The 17,908-nt window shown below is 36.3% G+C and overlaps 1 protein-coding gene and 1 long non-coding RNA gene across 3 annotated transcripts in view; one reads left to right on the forward strand and one right to left on the reverse strand.

Annotated features, from left to right (window-relative positions):
* LOC114680325 (uncharacterized) overlaps positions 1-17,908 on the reverse strand; it is a 395,268-nt gene that overhangs the window by 219,526 nt on the left and 157,834 nt on the right. The gene's annotated exons all lie outside the window — the stretch shown is intronic.
* Positions 6,885-7,908, forward strand: LOC114680324 (protein FAM133B). Its single transcript, XM_028852878.2, has one exon. It carries the CDS (start codon positions 6,935-6,937, stop codon positions 7,724-7,726), a length of 792 nt encoding a protein of 263 aa, XP_028708711.2. The 5' UTR covers positions 6,885-6,934; the 3' UTR covers positions 7,727-7,908.

Here is a 17,908-nt window from a genome sequence, read left to right on the forward strand (position 1 = left end):
ACACACAGCACCCCTGAAGCCCACACGTACACAGAAGCCGTGGAGCACAAGCAGAAAGAGAGAAGGGACCCATGAGTCAATGCATTTATTGAGTCCAGGGTGTTATAGAAACATGTTTCCCCTAGGATGCCATAATTTGTGGGTTAAAGCAAGCAGGCACTAGTTCCAGGAGGTCGTGCTGTAACCAAGAAGTGGTCCCTTTAAGTTCATTGGAAAATGTCTGAATGGTCCATTTAAGGACGCAGCAGGAGAGTAGGGAGATCAGCCTGTGAAGCAAGAAAGATGCCTCTGAATGGTCCATTTAAAGGAGGCAGCAGGAAAGTAGGGAGATCAACCTGTGAGGCAAGAAAGATGCCTCTAAGATTTATCTCTGTCTACTACCTGAAACCATCTGAGTGGGGTATATAGTATTAGAAACTGCAAGGCTGGTTGAGCCCTGCTTCTGATGTGAGAAAATTACACATACTTTAAAATGGATGCTGAGGCAACATAAAATTACAAGCACTAATTACAAACACCATTCAGAGAAATGATATAAAATTAGGAGTATCCCACAAGAAGAATGGAGAAAGAAATAGAAAACTTGTTTAAATAAATAATGGCTGAAAACATCTCAAAGCTGGGGAGAGAGATAGACATCCAGATATGTGAAGTACAAAAATTTCCAGAGTTTCAACCCAAAAAGGACTTCAGTAAGACACATTATAATCAATTGTCAAAAATCAAAGAGAATTTTTGAAAGTAGCAAGAAAGATTTATTGCTTACAACAAAACCCTCATAAGATTTTCAACAGATTTTTTTTTTTTAGCAAAACCTTATAGGTTAGGAGAAAGTGAGATAATATGTTCAAAGTGCCGAAGGGGGAAAAAAAAACCAATAAGAATAATTTATCTGGTAAAGCTGTCTTTCAGAAATGAAGGAGCAATAATGAATTTCTCAGACAAATAAAAATTGAGGAAGTTCATCACCACTAGACCTTTTTTAATAAGAAATAATGAAGTGAGCTTTTTAAGCTGAAATGAAAGAAGGCTAATTAGTAATATAAAACATATGAAATAATAAAACTTGCTGGTAAAGTTAAGTATCCCTTTACCCTATTACTGTAATGGTGGTGAGTGACTCACCTTCAACTTTAGTAGAAATGTTAAAAGACAAAATTATTGAAAATCTATAGTTAAAGTAACTTGTTAATGGATTCACAAGATTCACAATGTAAAAATATATGAACTGTGAATCAACAACAGAGAATTTGGGGGAGCAAAAGTTTACAGTTTTCATATGCAAGTAAAGTTATTATGAGCTTAAAATAGACTGTTAGAAGATCTTTTATGTAAACCTCATGGTAACCATAAAGCCAAAATCCTATAGGAGATACACAAAAGATAAGGAGGAAGAAAACAAAGCATGCCATTCCAAAAAATCATCAAATCTACAAAAGAAGACAGAAAGGGAAGAAGAAACAAAGGAACAACAAAACAGCCAAAAAACAATTAATAAAATATCAGTAAGTTCCTGCCTATCAATAATCACTTTAAATGTAAATGGGTTAAATTCTCCAATCAAAAGACATAGGGTGGTTAAATTGATTTTTTAAAAAAAAGCTCCAAGTATATTTTGTTTACATGAGACTCAATTCAACTTTCAAGACATACATTGGCTGAAAATGAAGAAATACAAAAAGATTTTCTATGCAAATGTAAACCAAGAGAGGATAAGTAGCTGTATTAACACCAGAGAAAATAGACTTTAGGTCAAAAACTGTAACAAAAGACAATAAAAGTCATTATATAATAATTGTGGGATCAGTTTATCAAGATGATAAAACAATTGTAAACATACATTCATTTAACCTCGGAAGAAAAGAATTCCTAACCAATGATTCCTTACCCAAATACATAAAGCATACAACAGATCTGAAAGGAGAAATACATAGCAATACAATACTACAAGGGGATTTCAATGCCCCAGTTTTAATGAATACATCATTCAGACAGAAAATTTATAAGAAAACAGTGGTGGTGACATGGTTTGGCTGTGTCCCCACCGAAATCTCATCTTGAATTGTAGTTCTCATAATCCCCACATGTTGTGGGAGGGAACCGACAGGAGGTAATCGAATCATGGAAATTGTTTTCTCCATGCTATTCTCATGATACTAAGTAAGTTCTCATGAGATCTGATGGTTTTATAAAGGGTTTCACCCTTCACACAGCTCTCATTCTTCTCTTTCCTGCTGCCATGTGAAGACAGACTTGTTTGTTTCCCCTTCTGCCATGACTGTAAGTCTCATGAGGCCTTCCAACCCTGCAGAACTCTGAATCAATTAAACCTCTTACCTTTATAATTTGCCCAGTCTCAGGCAGTTCTTAATAGCAGCCTGAGAACGGACTAATACAGGTGGTATGAAACTAGATGTGAATGACAGAAGAAAAACTGTAAAATTCACAAAAATGATATACTTCTGAATAACTATAAGGTTAAAGAAGAAATAAAAAAGGAAATCAAAAATATCTTGGGACAAACAAAAATGCAAACCCAACATACCAAAACTTAAGATATAAAGAAAAAGCAGTTAAGTTTATAGTGATAAATGCCTACATTAAGAAAAAAGAAAAATCTCAAATAAACAAGCTAACTTTACATGTAAGGAGCTAGAGAAAGGCAGACAAATGAAGTACAAAATTAGCAGAAAGAAGGAAAACAAAGACCAGAGAATGAATAAATAAAACAGAAAGTAGAAAAACAATAGATAAGATCACTGAAACTGAGTTGATATTTTGAAAAGATAAAAATTTTAAAATCTTTAGACTAAAGAAAAAAGAAAAAAGTCAAACATTGTAAATGAAAAGGAGATATTACAACTGGTGCTACAGAAATACAAAGGACCATAAGAGACTATTATGAACAATTATATGTCAACAAATTGGATAAACTAGAAGAAATGAACAAATTTCTATAAACATACAACCTTCTAATACTAAATCATGAAGAATTAGAAAATCTGAATGTATCAATAATGAATAAGGAGATTAAAGTATGAATAAAAAACCTGAACAAAGCTAAGCATAGGACCTAATAGCTTCACTGCTGAATTCTATCAAACATTTAAAGAGGAATTAATATCAATCCTTATGAAACTCTTCTCAAAAAGCAAAGAGGAGAAAATACTTCCAAACTCATTTTACAAGCATAGCATTAACCTAATATCAAAGCCAGATTTGGACACTACAAGAAAAGAAAATTACAGGCCAATATCCCTGATAAACATATGTACAAAAATTCTCAACAAAATACTAGCAATTGAAACAATACCACATTAAAAGTATTGTGTACCATGATCAAGTGTGATTTATCCCTGGGACGCAAAAATGGTTCAACACATAGAAATCAATAAATGATATGCCACATTAACAGAATGAAGAATAAATATGATACAATCATCTCCATAGATGAAGAAGAAGCATTTTACATTTTCAACATACTTTCATGATAAAAACTATCAAGATATTAGATATAGAAGGAATATATCTGAATATAATAAAGGTCACATATGACAAGCTCTCAGCTAACATCATACTCAATGATGAAAAGGTGAAAGCTTTTCTTCTCAGATAAGGAGCAAGTGAAGGATGTCCATCTCATCACTTCTGCTCAACATAGTACTAGAAGTCCTAGCCAGAAAAATTAGAAAAAAAAAAAAAAAAAAGACATTCAAATAATAAAAGTGGAAGGTAGGCCGGGTGTGGTGGCTTATGCTGGTAATTCCAGCACTTTGGGTGGCCAACTTGGGTGGATCACTTGAGGTTAGGAGTTCGTGACCAGCTTGGCCAACATGGTGAAACCCTATTTCTACTAAAAATACAAAAATTAGCTGGGCGTGGTGGCATGTCTGTAATACCAGCTACTTGGGAGGCTGAGGCAGAAGAATCGCTTGAACCTGGGAGGCTGAGGTTGCAGTGAATTGAGATGGCACCACTGCACTCCAGCCTGGGCAACAAAGAAAGAACTTGTCTCAAAAAAAAAAAAAAAAAAAAAACCTAGAAGGTAACTTGTCTGTTTGCAGATGGCATAATATTATATATAGAAAATCCTAAAGACTCAACCAAAAAAAATGCTGTTAGAACTAGTAAATTCAGTGATGTTTCCAGATAAAAAAAAAATCAACGTACAAAAATCAGTCTTATTTCTGTACACTAACAACAAACCATCTGAAAAAAAATAAGAAAACAATGTCATTTACAATAGCATCAAAAAATATCTAAGAATAAATTAACCAAGGAGATGAAAGATTGGTACACTGAAAACTATAAAACACTGACAAAAGATGAAAGAAGACACAAATCAGTGAAAAAATACTCCTTGTTCATGGATTGAAAGAATTATTATTAAAATGTTCATGATACTTAAAGCAATCTCTAGATTCAATGCAATCCCCATCAAAATTACAGTAGCATTTTTCACAGAAATAGAAAAAAAATTCTAAAATTTGCATGGTACCACCAAAGACCCTGAATAACAAAAGAAATCTTGGGCAAGAAGATGAGAGCTGAAAGCACCATACTTTCTGATTTCGATTTCTATTACAAAACTATAAAACTTAAAATAGCATGGTATTGACATATAAACAGATGCATAAACCAGTGGAACAGAATCGAGAGCCCAGAAATAAGCCCATGGATATCTTGGCAAAGAGGCCATGAATACAAAATGGGAAATGGATAGTTCTTATTAAATGGTGGTGGGAAAACTGAATAGCCACATACAAAAGAATGAAATTGGACCCTTATCTTACACCAGACACAAAAAACAACTATGAATGGATTAAATATGTAAATGTAAGACATAAAACCATAAAACTCATAAAAGAAGAAAGCACGGAGAAAAAGACCTTGATATTGTTCTTGGCAATGATTTTTTGGACATGCCCCCAAAAGCTCAGGTAACAGAAGCAAAAATAAACAAGTAGGTCATACAACTCAAAAGTGGAAAAACAAATACCTGATTTAAAAATGGGCAAAGGATCTGAATAGACATTTTTCCAAAGAAAATGCCAACAGGTAAATGAAAAGTTTCACATAACCATTCAACAGGGAAATGCAAATCAAAACCACAGGGAGATATCACTTCATACCTGCTAAGATGGCTTTATCAGAAAAACAAAAGACAAGTGTTGGTGAGATTGTAGAGAAATAAGAACCCTTGTACACTGTTGGTGGGAATGTAAAATGGTGCAGACAACATGCAAAACAGTATAAAAGTATTCCAAAATATGAAAAATAGAACTACCATGTAACAATCTCACTTCTGCATATACATCTAAAGGAAGTGAAATAAGTATGTTGAGGTATTTGCACTCCCATGTTCATACAGCATTATTTACAATATAATTGTTTGTGTATATATATACAGACACACACAATGGATTATTATTCAACCTTAAGAAAGAAGCTGGAGAAATGGCTGAGTGTAGTGGCTCATGCCTGTCATTCTAGTTGTGATTAGTTTGGAGGCCAAGGCAGGAGGATTGCTTGAGACAAGCCTTGGCAACATAGCGCAACCCCTGTATCTACCAAAAATTAAAAAATTAGCCAGGCATGGTGGCATGTACCTGTCGTTCCAGCTACCTGTAGTCCCAGCTACTTGGGAGACTGAGGTGAGAGAATCGCTTGAGCCCAGGAGTGAGGCTGTGGTAAGTTATGATTATGCTGCTGTACTCCAGCCCGAGTGACAGCAAGACCCTGTCTCAAGAAAAAAGGAAAGAGCCTGGAAGACATTATACTATGTGAGATAAAACAGACACTGAAAGTCAAACTTTGCATGATCTCACATATGTTGAAATTTGAAAAGTTGAACTCACAGAAACGGAGTATAATGGTGGTTGCTTGGGTTGGGGGTATGGGTAAGGGGGTCATGTTGGTCAAAGGGTGCAAACTGTCAGTTACAAGTTGAATAAGTTCTGGAGGTCTAATGTATAACATGGTGACTAGGATTCATATTAAGTTAAAATATACTTAAAATTTTCTAAGGGAGGAAATCTCAAGTATTCTTACCACACACACACAAATAACTGTTAGGTGATTGATATGTTAATTAGCTTTATTGTGGTAAACATTTCACAATGTATACACATGTCAAAACATCACATTGTACCCCTTAAATATGTAGGATTTTTATTCAATAGTGATAGCCCAGTAAAGCTCGAATTAACACAAAACAGTGTTGCACCAGTTGAAGAGTTTACACTTCTCTATACAAGCTTATACAAAGCTTTAACACAAGACTGGAAGGGTGATGTCAGCCTAGATGCAAACTAATTGACTCTCAGAAAAAAGAAAAAAAATATGACACTGTTTTTAGGAAGAAAACAAAATCCAGATACTCACCCAGGTAACAGTTACAATACTGAACATCCGATCTAAAATTACAAGGCATGTAAAGAGATAGAGTCAAGATCTAAAAATGGGGTAAAGTTTGTGAATACAAAGCTTAAAAAATGACAGATGGCTGGGCATGGTGGCTCACACCTGTAATCCCAGCACTTTGGGAGGCCAAGTCAGGTGGATCACTTGAGGCCAGGAGTTCGAGACCAGCCCGGCCAACATGGCAAAACCCCATCTCTACTAAAAATATAAAAATTAGCTGGGCATGGTGGTACACACCTGTAGTCCCAGCTACTCAAGAGGCTGAGGCACAAGAATTGCCTGAATCTGGGAGGTGGAGGTCACGATTAGCAGATATTGTGCCACTGCACTCCAGCCTGGCCAGCAGAGCAAGACTCTGTTTCAAAACAAACAAAAAAATAAAGAATTGAAGAAATGACTAATATTATAGAATAGAAAGGATTTAAAAAATGTTATTTTAAATATGTTCAATGGCGTAAAAGAAAAATGAACATAAGAGCTTGGCGTGCGACTGTGCGCTCAATCCAGCACCATGGGGAAGCGGGACAATCGGGTGGCCTATATGAACCCAATAGCAATGGCGAGATCAAGGGGTCCAGTCCAGTCTTCAGGGCCAACAATACAAGATTATCTGAATCGACCAAGGCCTACCTGGGAAGAAGTAAAAGAGCAACTAGAAAAGAAAAAGAAAGGCTCCAAGGCTTTGGCTGAATTTGAAGAAAAAATGAATGAGAACTGGAAGAAAGAACTGGAAAAACACAGGGAGAAATTATTAAGTGGAAGTGAGAGCTCATCCAAAAAAAGACAGAGAAAGAAAAAAGAAAAGAAGAAATCTGGTAGGTATTCATCTTCTTCTTCATCAAGCTCTGATTCTTCCAGCAGTTCTTCTGATTCCGAAGATGTGGATAAGAAACAAGGAAAACGGAGAAAGAAAAAGAAGAACCGTTCACATAAATCTTCTGAAAGCTCCATGTCAGAAACTGAATCAGACAGTAAGGATAGTTTAAAAAAGAAAAAGAAGTCAAAAGATGGAACTGAGAAAGAAAAGGATATTAAAGGACTCAGTAAAAAGAGAAAGATGTATTCTGAAGATAAACCTTTATCATCTGAGTCCTTGTCAGAATCAGAGTATATTGAGGAGGTGCGAGCAAAAAAGAAGAAAAGCAGTGAAGAACGAGAAAAAGCAACAGAAAAAACGAAAAAGAAAAAGAAGCATAAGAAACACAGTAAGCTTGGACTCAGGAAGGGGAACATCACACACAGGGGCCTATCATGGGGAGGGGGGAGGGGGGAGGGATTGCATTGGGAGTTATACCTGATGTAAATGACGAGTTGATGGGTGCAGCACACCAACATGGCACAAGTATACATATGTAACAAACCTGCACGTTATGCACATGTACCCTACAACTTAAAGTATAATAATAATAAATAAATTAAAAAAAAAAAAAGAAACACAGTAAGAAGAAGAAAAAGAAGGCTGCTAGTTCAAGTCCTGACTCACCATAACATTAAGAAAAATCAGGATTCCCTTCTAAAGAAAGTGCAATGTCTGAGGAAATTTCAACTGTGAAAACTACAACATATTTACTAAAATGCATGAATTTTCTTGTTTTTAGAATTATTCCTGGACTATTCAGTAGCCACTCAGATGCCACTGTGTGAAAGGGCCATAAATGTTGCCTGCTGCTTGAACATCTTTTTTTTTTTTCTTCCAGTGCTTGATAACTCTGGGAGATAAGACACTGCAGTCATACTAGTGGTTAAGATATTTGGGAATAAAATTAATACTTTTGACTAGAAGTGTCTAAGGATAAACCAACAGAAATTGAATCTGGATGTATCTTTAAGATGTAATCAGAAATGACCAGATGACTCTAGTTAAAATTTTTGGAGGAGGGATTACATTAATGTAATTAATTAATTACATTTTAAAACCCTTACTCTGTAGATAAGTGTATTTTAATTTTTTCCCCTTGTATACTTTTATTTACCTGGGGAAGGAGCTTTTAGGGTTGGGGGGGGTGGTTTGCTATCTCTTTAGCTAGCAGAATAGTGTGCCTTTGATCCTCACACATCCTATATTCTGGACACAGTAGCCATGCTTCACAGGGAGGTCAGAGCTGGCTACCAGCAGTCTTGCCCTTTACTGAGCTTAGTGTCATCCTTGGATGCTGTCATATGCTGCTTTCAGTGAACCAGAGAAACAGCCATTTGCAGCATGAGAAAGCCCCAAAAGCTCTGAGATTTACCTCCACTTCAGTAATAATGAAAATTTTTTAGCATTAGAATGTGTTATGTCATTTGAATTAATTTTGATTACACTTTGGCTTGGGAGAGGAATTATTTTAAATAGACACTGGTACTTTTTGAACTTGATAGCTAAAGATTCTAAAATGCATGTTTTATACTAAGTTTTAACCAGTCAGGAAAATTTTATGTAACCAGTGATAGTTTATTTTTTGTATGAATTTTGTTTAGGCTGCAATGTTTAGCTTTTGTTAACTCCTCACTCTTGCTGTTCATTACTATGTTTAATGGCCTACTTGCCAAGATATTTAGCATGTAAAAAGCAGGATTTTGATTAAAAAAAAAAAAGGCTTCATATTGAAGCTGAGACTTACAATAACAAGTTGAGTGGCAAGCCTGGTATGCTGTGTCTTATTGCCAGAATCTTAGTAAATGTAATGTTTTAAAAGTTTGTTGTCTTTGTATATTAATAGCAAATTATGACAAGTTAAGTTTAAATAAGAGTTACATTATTGCTCTCCCTGTGTCATATTTTACTAAGATTTTGTGCCTCATATCTACTGCTGACTTGTTTACTAGGAATGTTAAAAGGAACTGATAATTCATTTTCATTTTACATTTTTATATAATCAGGTAACATGAAATACAACTTGATGTACAATTTTGCCTGTTACAAAGGATGTGCTAATTATAGTGGTATATGCACAGAACATGTTGGCATGACAACAGGCTGAATAAATAGCTATTTTACTTTAAAAATGCTATTGTGAATAGTGCTGCAATAAACATACGTGTGCATGTGTCTTTATAGCAGCATAATAAAATGTGGCACATATACACCATGGAATACTATGCAGCCATCAAAAAGGATGAGTTTGCGTCCTTTGTAGGGACATGGATGCAGCTGGAAACCATCATTCTTAGCAAACTATCACAAGAACAGAAAACCAAACACCGCATGTTCTCATTCATAGGTGGGAACTGAACAATAAGATCACTTGGACTCAGGAAGGGGAACATCACACACAGGGGCCTATCATGGGGAGGGGGGAGGGGGGAGGGATTTCATTGGGAGTTATACCTGATGTAAATGATGAGTTGATGGGTGCAGCACACCAACATGGCACAAGTATACATATGTAACAAACCTGCACGTTATGCACATGTACCCTACAACTTAAAGTATAATAATAATAAATAAAAAAAAATGAACATAAGAAAGAGAAAAACGAAAAGTATAAAAAGAATGAAATGACATTTCTGGAGTTGAAAAATATAACACCAAATTGAAAAACTAACCAGATGCACTTAACAAGGGACTAGACACCACAGAAGAAAAGATCAGAAAACTGAAAGCAGAACAGAAGAAATTATTAAAACTAAAGCACAGAGATATGAAAGACAGAATACATTTAATATAGCCTCACTGACCATGGGACAATAGCAAGTGATCTAACATAAGTATAATTGGAATCCACTATTCAGCATTGTACTGGTGGTCCTAATCAGTCTAATAAGGCAAGACAAAGAAACAAAAGGCATACAGATTGGAAAGAAATAAGTAAAAACGTCTTTATTCACAGAGAGCAGAAAATTCCAAGAATCTACCAAAAGTTACTAGAACTACTTCATGAGTTTAGCAACTAAATAAAAGGTAACCAGATGTACAAAAATCAATTGTATTTCCATATCCTATGAAGAGATAATTGAAATACTATGAAACACTTAAGGATAAGTTTAACAAAAATTACCCAAGATTCATAAACTGAATACAACAGAATACTGCTAGAAGAAATTAAAGAATACTTAAATAAAGGAAGAAATATATGATGTATATGGATCATAAAATACAATATGTTAAAAGGTCAATTCTACTCAAACTGCTATATCAATAACAATTTCAGCAGACTTTTTTTGTTTAGAAATTAACTAGTCAATTAGAAAATTTGATTAGATTTGCAAAAGACCATAGAAAAGTCAAAAGAATATTGAGAAAGAACAATGTAGGAGGACTTACACTTCCTAATTTTAAGACTTATTATAAAACTACAGTAGTTAAAAGACTGTGGTAGGGACACAAGCATAGTAATACAGATCAGTAGAAAAGAAAACTGATTTTGGAGACAGTTTCAGATAATTTAATGGAAAAAATACTCCTTTCAACAAGTTGGGCTGGGGGCAGCCGAATAACAATATAAAAAAAAGTGAACCACGATTTTTACTTCAAACTATAGACAAAAAATAACTCAAAATTGATTAACTCTAAATTTAAAAATATAAAACTACATTATTTCTAAAAGAAAGCATAGAAGATAAAAATCTTCATAATCTTTGGGCAGGCAAGATTTATTTGATAACAAAAATCACTCACCATAGAAGAAGATAACCAACAAATTAAAACTTTATGAAAATTAAATCCTCCTCTTTAAAATACACTATTTAGAAAATGAGGAGGGAAGCTGCAGACTGATAAAGAATATTTACAAACTATATTGAGCTATCTAACAAAGAACATTTTGAAAATATGTAAATTAAATTTTACATCTCATTAATTAGAGAAATAAGCCAATAAAAAGTTGGCAAAAAATTGAACAAATATTTCACAGAAGAGATATTCAAATGGCCAATAGGCATAAGAAGAAATGTTCTACATCATTATGCATCAAATAAGGCAAATAAAGTTATGATGAGATACCACTATACACTACACTATTTAGTTTAGCTAAAATTTAAAAAGAATGGCAATACCATGTGTAGGTAGAGATGTAAAGTTACTTGAACTTTCAGCCTGCCAGTGGGAGTGTTAAATGGGACAACTATTTTGAGAAACAACCCGGAAGTTTCTTCTATAGTTAAACATACACTTACCGTATTACCCAGAAATTTCATTCCAAGAGAAAAGCAAACATAGGTCCACACAAAGGTTTGTACACAAATGCTCACAGCAGCTTCATTTATAATAACCACAAACTGGGAACAACACACATATGCATCAAGAGGCTAACAGATCAACAGATTGTGATGTATTCATATAACAGATATTAATCATCAATATTAATACATCCAACATGACTTAATCACAAACACAGCATACTGAGGCAGGTACAACATCATTGTGTGATTCTACCTATTAAAAAAATAATCCTTACATATAGAAAATAGTTTAGTGGTTGTCTGGATTGGAATTTGAGAAGGGGATTGGTTGCAAAGAAACATGAGGGAAAAATTAAGGATAATGAAAATATTTTTTGTTTTTATTGCACTGAAATAACCAAACACATATCTCAAACCCCATTAAACTGTATGAATAAATTTGTATCATTGTATTGTATACAAATTTTACCTCAATAAAACTGATAACCAATTATGCAGAGAGAGGTTGTCTATAAACAGCACAAAATGCAATAGACGATCTGGTAGCTTCAGATTCTTAAAAATTCAATCAGTGAGATAATTTGCATCAGAAACAAAACAGATATTTATTAGCCTGGCTGTGACTTTGTTTTCTCATGGTAAAATCAGAATCATACAAGTATCTCTTACCTAGGATGACACTCAAGATCAAATTAATAAATATATGTAAAGCATGTAGAATAAATCCTGGCAGATATTAAGAATTCAGTAAAGGCTGGCTATAGTTATCATTGTTACCACCAAGAGTTGAAGGCTATATCAAACCTGGGGAGGGCTACAATGATAAGCAATGTTGCCCTCTGGGGAGGCTTAGGTTTTTGTGAGAAACAAGGCCAGTCAATTCTCCTCAATCTACAAAAGGGTGTTGTATTAGTTGGTTCTCATGCTGCTCATAAAGACATACCCAAGACTCAGTAATTTAGAAAGGAAAGAAGTTTTATGGACTCACAGTTCCATATGGTTACGGAGGCCTCATAATTATGGTGGAAGATGAAGGAAGAGCAAAGGGATGTCTTACATGGCAGCAGGCAAGAGGATATGTGCAGGAGAACTCCCCTCTATAAAACCATCAGATCTTAATGAGTCATATTCACTATCATGGGAAAAACCCATCCCCATAATTCAATTACCTCCCACTGGGTCCCCCCTACAACACGTGGGGATTATTACAATTCAAGGTGAGATTTGGGTGGGGACACAGAGCCAAACCATATCAGGCGTTCTGGCAGACCTGTGGACAAGTTACACCTCACTGATATGGAATTTCCCTAACATGTCATCTAGCTATTTATTTTCTGCCTTCTCTTTAAAAATCCAGGAGTGGGACTGGCAAATTGTGGCTGCTTCCTTATTGTTACATAATGTATTCTATTATCTGCATGCACATTTCTCAGAAAACAATTTATACAGGCTGAAAAAAATGTATTTCTTGACAACTTTGTTTGAAATATTACTTGTTTGGTACTTTTATGTTGATCTTAGAGAAAAATGAGGGAATGTTTCTTAAAGGAGGTAACAAAATTACAATTGGATTAGAGCATGAGTTATCACCTGAGCCTGAGGAGGTATATTAAAAAGACCAGGACTCGGACTTAGAAGAAGTCACTTGGACATACACATTGGTCATGAGCTGATGGTAACCATTCCTGCCACCACCTTCTAAGACCAATGTGCCATAGGTATTAGCTTCCAGTGGCACCTGTAACAAATTGCCATAAGCTAGGTGGCAGAAAGCAACAGAAATGTATTCTCTCAGCATTCAGGAGGCCAGAAATCCTAAATCCAGGTGTTAGCAGGACTACACTCTTCCTAGAGGCTCTGGGAAGAAAATCTATTTCATTTTCTTCTCTTAGCTTTTGATGGCTGCTGCTAATCCTTGGAACTCCTTGGCTTAGAGCTGCATCACTCCAATCTCTGCCTCTGTGTTCACATGGTCTCTGTCTCTTCTGTGTCTTCTTTTTTGTCTCTTATAAGGACACTTGTCATTGGAGTTGGAGCCCACTTGGGTAATCCAGGATGATCTCATCTTAAGACCCTTAACTATACCTGCAAGGACTACTTTTTCCAAATGAGGTCATATTCATAGGTTCCAGGAATTTGGATGTGGACGTATTTTCTTTTTTTGGTAGAATCAGGGAGAGTCACCATTCCACCCACTACACATGCCACCTTCCTACTGTGCTTGGACTTTGGAGGTAATCCCACCTTCAACAGAGGGCAGAAAAGCAGTTCAGGGAGTGCTGAATATTACTTGGTATTGCCCGAATGAGGGAATGAAGGAAAGAGAGAAAGAATTAAATTTAAGATTCATGAGGGCAGAAACTGTGTATATTATTTATTCTTGTTCCACAGCACTATAACAGTGCTTGGCATACAGAGATTTTTGATAGATGTTTATTAATTTTATGAATGAATGAATAACTCATAAATTAGTATTCATCTCTCAGTGTCCTGAAAGAATCAAATTTGGCCTCACTTAATCACTTTGGTATCCCCAATCAAAAAGGCTATCACCAGAGAAACCTGATGTGAGTCCTGGAAACGGGTTGGTGAAAATGTTCCTGGGAAGCTGAGTTGGGCTAGGTTTGGTAGAAGAACGGGTCCTGGAGTGTGAGTACAGCTGAAGGGGCCAGAAGGGAAGCCAAGCTTCATTGTGGGTACTAGAGAATGAGCATCTCTCTTTTGGCAATTATAAATATCTCCTCTTCCCATGATTGTTTAGCATCTTCATTTACAATAAAACAGCAATTAAGAATGTGACTATATCCTTCTTGAACCTTCCAATGACAGAAGGCCATAAATTTTAAAAAACAAAAACAACAACAAATACTCTTAATTCACGTGTTTTCCTGTAGACAGAAGGGGAATAAAGGACTTCTAGGAGCATCCATTCTTTAAATTCTCTTCTACTGGGTTTCCTCAAAGAATCTAATTAGCAGCCTTTCACCCAGAAACGATGAGCTGCAGGGAAGCTCAGTGATTAGAGCAAACAGATAGCAGTCAGGAAATTCTCCGAGTGGCTCTCCATGGCCTTCCAAAAGATACTTGACAACCCTGTGTCTCAATTATTGGCTAACTGGGGACAGTGGTAGCAACACTTGCTTAAACTTCAGGGATGCTGTAAGAGCCAATTAATCATGGGCGATGTCAGTGTAGATTGAGGAATGAGCACCATTAAATAGTTACAAAGCATTATTACTGAAGTGTGAGTGGTGAATGGAAAGTAGAGGCTGAGCAAGGAAATTCATAGGTTTGCCTTGCAGCAGCTTCCTGATAAATTGCCAGTAGAGTCTTCCTAATTTATCTCATTCTGCCTGCATGGGGATTTGTATCTAACAGTCCCTACAGATGACAGAGAGAAAAAGTGAGGAAGCCAGGTCAGGCACAAAACATTGACAACATGAAAGAAGCCACTGCAGAAGGGGTTTTTCTAAAGCTGAATTTTAATCATCCTTTTAAATTATATCTAGAATGTGGACTGAGGAAGGGGCATGAGACGAGTTTGACATGAAGTTGTAGAGGAAGCGATCAATTTTGAAGATGCATTTCATGTGGAATCTAGGGAGCCAAGATCCTAAGCAGTGACCTTCAGCATTTAAACTGGTGTTTACCAGATTGACTTGAGATCCTCTAGTAAGACATGGAACTTTGCAAACTGAGCTGCAAGCCAAATAGTGCAGGCTGATATTCTGTATAACATGCTAGCAATGTGTGAATCCCATTTGTGCAATACCAAAAAACTGCTTTAAAAATTGAAATAAAAATATATAAGCACTTACAAGGCTGCCGCGTTGATGATTTGGGGAGAGAGTCTGGAAAAATTAAAGATTGCCTTAAAATCGAAGCCAATATACCAATCTCCACCTGGGAACTTTGGCTCAATGCCAGCTTCGATGTGTTTATTACTAGCTCCTTGTGGTGAGCAAAAGAAAAAAAATCAATTTGCATAAGGAAAGAAGAAGAGGTCTTAAAACACTGAAACCTAGGCAGCTAGGGAAAAAAAATTCCTCAAAAGAAATGTAATCTGATTCTGCCAGTTGACCAAGAAGGAAATTTGGGAATTTAGGAGAAAATCCATAAATCTGGATTACCTTGGAGGGCTAACATATGTTGAAGCTGTTTAGAGATTGAGTAATCTTTTGGCCATGGGGTTTTAGGGATATTGGGAGTGGGAAGTGTTAATCTCACCATTGTTTGAATCCCACGAATTCCTTCTGCCTTTATATGGTTATCATTACTGTGCTCTTACTATATAGCAGACATTGTGCTAAATGGTTTAGATATATTAATATATTTAATTGTTGCAACATTCCCATAGAGACTGAAATTACTTTCATTTTAGACATGAGCAATCTGAGACACAAGAGAGTTTACAAAATTTTCCCACAACCACACAGTTAACAAGCAGTGATCTAGGACTCAAACCCTGAGATTCTGACTCCAAAGCCCTTGTTCTACTATTACTGTTGTTCCCTCTTACAAAACACCTGGAAGATATATACACATATGCAAACACACACACACACAATTTTTTTATATATATATGCACATATACATATACATGTATATATGTATACATATACATATCTGTCTGAGATAGATAAAATTTAAATTCTTATCCAGGCTTATAGCTTAGATGAAATGGTATAAGTGCCCTAAAAATGCTCTTGAGAAGATGTTATGGGAGGTTGGTGAGGTAAGAGAGTAATTCTACTGAGCTTAGGGAAATAGGTGAATTGAAACACTAGAGAGAGGGGGCAGTAAACTAATAAAGACCAAAATTCTTGCTGGCTTTATTACATATTAAGTAGTTGTTGTCTCATGAAATCCCATAGCAGACCTATGAAGTATGTAGTATCTTATCTGTTTTACAAATGGGGGAATTATAGCAGAGAAATGTGAAATAAACAATCGATAGTCACACATGGAATGGAAAGAATAATGGCTAGCATGTCAAGTTGGAGTTTCTGAATACAAAAGCCCTCGTCCTTTACAAGAGTCTTGCTCTGTTGCCTAGGCTGGAGTGCAGTGATATGATCTCTGCTCACTGCCAACCTCCATCTCCCAGGTTCAAATGATTCTCCTGCCTCAGCCTCCCGAGTAGCTGGGACTACAGGCGTGCACCACCATGCCTGGCCAATTTGTGTGTGTGTGTGTGTGTGTGTGTTTTAGTAGAGACAGGGTTTCTCTATGCTGACCAGGTTGGTCTCAAACTCCTGACCTCGTGATCTGCCTGCTTTGGACTCCCAAAGTGCTGAGATTACAGGCGTGAGCCACCGCGCCTGGCCAGCCTTCATCCTTTCTATTAAATTACGTTGTTTCATGAAGTGCCAGTCAAGGTGGGAGATGCACAATGTCTCGGGTTTCCATAGCAGAATGGGAAAGATTTTCAAGATTAAAAAAAAATGATGCATTTGAAAATGCAGAGGTGGAAAAGTACAGTGAAGTTTTGCAAAAGTGTAAGTAGTCTAATTTAAATGAATATGAAAAATGAAAAATCAGAAGAGGCTGGGAAAGAACGGCTTACCAAATCTTGGATTTTGCCTTGTCTGAAGAGAATAAACCTCTATTCTGAAGGCAGCGAGAGTTACTGCAGGTGTTTTAGCTGAAGGGAAGGTGATCAGGGCGGTGCAATAACATCAATGTACAGACTGCATTCCTCCCCATGAATACAGCCCTGGAGGTTCCATGAAAGCAAAAAGAAGATTGAGGAACCTATTGAAATAAGAAATACAGCAACATCAGGGCAAGGAAAAGCAATGGGTTAGGTCCTTGCGTAGCCTTTCGGTGGAATAAGGTGGAATAATCAACCCAGACATCTGATATGGAGCAGGGAAGCAATTTTCCACCTCTGGTGGCTATTTTCTCTCCTTGATATAGTCTTGAGATGATAATAATCTATGCAAATAAATAAATAAATATAAATAAATAAACAAACTACAAAGCAGAACAAGAGCAACCAGCCTACACCCTATAGTGACAGCAGGGAAGTCCTGGGGTGCTGCTGAGTCCACCTGGGGTGGATAACGGCTTACCGTAAGTGCAATGGGCCTGGTTAGCCTTTCAGTGTTCCCTCTGCTTCCTGCATATACATCAAGTGCTATGTGATTACAACTCACGTTAAGAATTCTTGATCAAGAGCAGTGCCAATGTTGACATGTAAGTAGTAATTTCAGAGGTTCCCTGCTACAAAGTGTTTACCCTCACACACACACACACACACACACACGCACACACGCACACACACACCTAACTCCTTATATTTACTAGCAGGGGCACATGCTAGCTTCTGGCTTTTTCCCCTTCCTGGCAATGTCACATTTCCATAGAAGTAAATCAAGTT

The sequence above is a fragment of the Macaca mulatta genome, chromosome 8, assembly GCF_049350105.2.
Source record: "Macaca mulatta isolate MMU2019108-1 chromosome 8, T2T-MMU8v2.0, whole genome shotgun sequence".
NCBI classification, from domain to species: Eukaryota; Metazoa; Chordata; class Mammalia; order Primates; family Cercopithecidae; genus Macaca; species Macaca mulatta.

What these genes read in the sequence shown, in the direction of transcription:
- LOC114680324 (XM_028852878.2), top strand. Translation starts at nt 6,935, where the DNA reads ATGGGGAAGCGGGACAATCGGGTGGCCTATATGAACCCAATAGCAATG.